The sequence below is a fragment of the Sinocyclocheilus anshuiensis genome, unplaced genomic scaffold, assembly GCF_001515605.1.
Source record: "Sinocyclocheilus anshuiensis isolate Anshui unplaced genomic scaffold, SAMN03320099.WGS_v1.1 scaffold1049, whole genome shotgun sequence".
Lineage (NCBI taxonomy): Eukaryota > Metazoa > Chordata > Actinopteri > Cypriniformes > Cyprinidae > Sinocyclocheilus > Sinocyclocheilus anshuiensis.
The window spans coordinates 767459-771753 of NW_015557197.1; the positions used below are offsets into that span (position 1 = coordinate 767459).

Consider the following 4295-nt stretch of genomic DNA (forward strand, 5'->3'; position numbering starts at 1 on the left):
CTTACCCCCAGGGCATCCAAGATGTAGGTGACTTTGTTTCTTCAGTAGAACACAAACGAAGATTTTTAACTCAAACCGTTGCAGTCTGTCAGTCATATAATGGCAGTCTATGGGCTCCACGGCTTTGAGAGTAAAAAAAACATACACAGACAAAACCAAATTAAACCCTGCGGCTCGTGATGATGCATTGAGGTCTTAAGACATGAAACGATCGGTCTGTGCAAGAAACTGAACAGCATTTATATCATTTTTTACCTCTGATCCACCGCAATGTCTGAGTGCGTTCACAACATCCGGCGCGTGACGCGTGTACGTGCTCTGGCATAGTAGATGCCAGTAGCATTATTTACACAGTGCAGAGAGATTGCGGATGTGTCCACTGGCACTGCGATGATCTAAAGATATTTAGAAGTACAGGTAATCACAATGGAAGACGATTTTGATATATCATCAGACAACATGGAATTTTTTGCCCAACCGTATTTATTTGACGTCACGCGCCGGATGTTGTGAACACGCTCAGAACAGTTGGACATTGCGGTGGATCAGAGGTAAAAAATGTAAATACTGTTCAGTTTCTTGCACAGACCGATCGTCTTAAGACCTCAATGTATCATCACGAGCCGCAGGGTTTAATTTGGTTTTGTCTGTGTGTGTTTTTTTTTACTGTCTAGCTTTTTGATACTAGCATTGTTTGGATGTTGTCAAACATGTATAATGGAGCGATAACACTACCTAAAAAAACTATCAGGATTAACAGTGCGTTTATATCTAGTATCCAAAAAGTGAAATTGGGTTAAAATTAATGAAAACTAAATAGATAATAACAAAATAAAACAAAATTAAATGAAAAATCGGTTATTTAAAATAAGCCATGGTGAACTTTTTTATACCATTGTTCATGGAAAAAATAAGTAACCTAAACTAATAAAATAATAAATTCACAGTACAAAATAAATCAACAGTACAAAGTAAATTAAGTTTAAAAAAAGTGAACATGCTTGCCTAACATAATACTACACTAAAAGCATTATTTTTGCTGAATATTAAAATATAGAAAAATTAGACAAAATATATTTTAAACAAAATATTTTGCCATTTTGTTGTTACAACCAACAGAATAAAAACATAAATATAATATATAAACATACATATATATATATATATATATATATATATATATATATAAATAAAAAAAAACATACAGTATAACATTTAAATACATAATTTATTTAGTAAATAAAAGGATTATGGAAATTGTTTACATAAAGATTTTATTACATTAAATTTTTTAGATTTTTTTAGATTATTTTTAATAATTTTTTGATTGCAATTTACATTTATTAGCACATATTTATATAAAAAGTTTTTTTTTTTAAATTAATTAATTGGCCCATCTTAAAATAGTGACTCCTATTTCAATTTAATATACAGAGACATATACAAGCCATCCAAAGGTTGATTCACCCACAAAGAATGGCAACATTGGCTCAGCCAATGACATGAGTTTGGGATGGGACCATTTGTTTGTTCAATCAGTGGCAGATGGAGGAAGTATTTAGTAAACTAAAGGATAAGTGTGACATTTATGCAGCTCTAGTGGCACCAAACTTGTTTTTAAAATGAAACTAAAATATTTAGTAATATAGTATAATAATTTCTCTAGGACATTCAAGTCTTTTGCGAAAGGCGAGCTAACCTGGACAGGTCGTATTGCTGCAGAGTTTTGGGGTCTGTCACAACACACTCATGTGGTCTCTCAGGACAGGCGTAGGAAGTGTACCATTTGAAGTTATAAGTGTACTCATCTTCTTTCTGCAGAAAAGTGCTCATAAATGAAGGACATTTTTGGTTTGCAGACAAGACACAAGACTTATAATAATCTGAAGGTGTGTCCAATGCAAAGCCTGAAACAAAAAAATGCTTAACACACAAGCCCTTTATGCTGAAATAGCATTACTTGACTAGAGGCTAAAAATATTTACCTGAAGGGGCTAAAAATATATTGGAGTGTTAACAGTCAGCACGAACAGAACAAAGAAGCAGGTGCAATACCTGAAACTCTGGTTTTCCTGGACCAGCCTCTCTGTCACAGAGGAAGGAAATGTGTGTGGAACGCTGCGTGTGCTGCTTGTTGTTGTACTGAGAGCCGTTTCTGTAGGTCAACTGGATCATGCCATCATAGTAAGAAAGCTTGGAGTTAAACTCGCCGAGATTCCAAGAGCTTGTGCCACTGCAGAGACGGAACAAAAAAGGTTAGCTCCGCCCACAGCGAAATCTTATTGGTTCAAAAATCACGCACTCCATAGCTGCATGTTAAACATCAAATATGTTGTGATTGGCTAGGATTCTGTTGCTTCATATCATACTTCCAGTGAAGACAAAATAAACTTGTTGCATCACACCTTGTTAAACGAAAATGACCAAAGTGAATTTACCTCTGGTCAACTTGACAGGCCCCTGCTGTTTCTGGACACTGTGCGGCCTTCACATTGCCACACACATTGATGAAGTAGTCATAGTTGGCAACGGACATGTTATAATAACCGCGGCTAGGTTTCCGAAGCGGGGAAAGGTCAAATGAAATTCCTGCAAAGAAAGAGAAGCACATTTAAAAGCAGCTCAATAAAAGGCACATAAACACCATAACCAGCCTAAATCTTTAGCCACTAGGCTACACATCCTCGCAATAATGAAGCAGAACGTTTAAGAAATAATTAGATGTTATTGTACAGTAAAAAGAATAAAAAAAAATTAATAAAAAAAACCTACAAACCATTTTTGTAAAATAAAATGAAATCAAATAAAAATTACATTTTAGTTTAGTGTAGTTTAGTTAAATTAAAAACTAAAACAAACTAAAAGAAAATAACCACAATATATGTGTTTTTGCATAGAAAAATATTCACATGGAGGAATAATCTGGGAAGATATAGAGAAGATACAGATTATACAAAATTACAACACAACACATACAGTAATTTTATGTTGTACCACTGTAGTTTACTAAAAAGTATTAAAAATAATTTTCAATAACTGAAATTAAAAGAAATGAAAACAAACTTAACGAAAACGAAAATGTAAAAAAAAAAGTTTGGTGAAGCCCTAAAATGACTAAAACGGAGTAAGTAAAGCTATATAGAAATATATTTTTAAACAAATCACATAAAATTACTACAATTTAAATGAATATAAATGAAAACTGGAAATCTAAAAACTCAATATATTCACAACATACTATAAAAAATTGAAACTATACAATTTTAATATATTCAAAAATACATAATATTCAGGGGTGCACATTAATCTGGTTCTCATGAGAGCACCTGGAGATTTGGTTTGGTGCTCACACTACACATAGTGATGCATTAAATATAAATAAAAATCAAATAATTAATAATAGGGATAATAGTATTAATGCACTTCATTTATTTCGTATTTTAATAAAATAATAGAGTGTGATAATACTATTATATTTTAAAATAAAAATACAATTATTTTATAGTACACTTTAAAATACAATGCTAATGTTAACATTTAAATTTTTTTTATTTGATCTTTTTTTTTAATGAATTTTCATTATTTTCAAACCTAAAATAAGCAAGCTTTTATTTTGGCGGGTTGCCGGTAAGTACAATGCGCTGCTGGTTTTAGCGCTGCCAAGTGAAGAGCGTAAGTGAAGCGCGTCATTGAATGAAATGTCAGTTTTACATTTTGCTGTGAAACCAGCAGCGCATAGCCAAGATTCATGCTTTCTTTAAATATCTTGTACAATATTAGTTAGTCGATCTAAAATGGTGATTGTGCATTAACAGCTGTCAAACATGTCGGTATGCCAATGAGTGGTCTGAACTTATTTACAAAGTGCATTTTTTTATTTTGGTCGTGCATGTGCACCACTAATGTGCATCCCTGATATTAGGGCCTTTCGCACCACGGGAACCTTTTCATAGTACCAGAACTAATTGTGGAACTACCCACTTTTTGGCGCATATCGGGTATCGGCTCCGATAGAGCCATTTTTCTCGGTTTGGGTATCGGTCAGAGAGAGCCGATCCAAATCCGAGATTTTATTTTTTATTTTTTTCCCAATTGTGCGAATTATTCTGTTACTTCTGAAGCCATACGATAGCTTAATGTGAGCTACATATGAATATTTAAGTCCTTACATTAAAGTTCACACACACTCTTTTCTCCTCTATGCCTGTCAGTCATTCGTTCAGCCTTTAAACCCTGGTCATGTTCGGTTACAGCAGTCAGCTCGGTAAAGCTCTCTCCAAGATCATTCTGTGTTC

The 4295-nt window shown here is 33.5% G+C and overlaps 1 protein-coding gene across 1 annotated transcript in view; it reads right to left on the reverse strand.

Annotated features, from left to right (window-relative positions):
* Positions 1 to 4295, reverse strand: part of LOC107678818 (cation-independent mannose-6-phosphate receptor-like) — a 41206-nt gene that overhangs the window by 20895 nt on the left and 16016 nt on the right. The window contains exons 11-13 of the mRNA XM_016474223.1: positions 2439 to 2589; positions 2056 to 2233; positions 1700 to 1815 (exon numbers count right to left, since the gene is read on the reverse strand). Coding sequence (XP_016329709.1) covers positions 1700 to 1815; positions 2056 to 2233; positions 2439 to 2589 — 445 coding nt within the window. The remainder of the gene's footprint in view (positions 1 to 1699; positions 1816 to 2055; positions 2234 to 2438; positions 2590 to 4295) is intronic.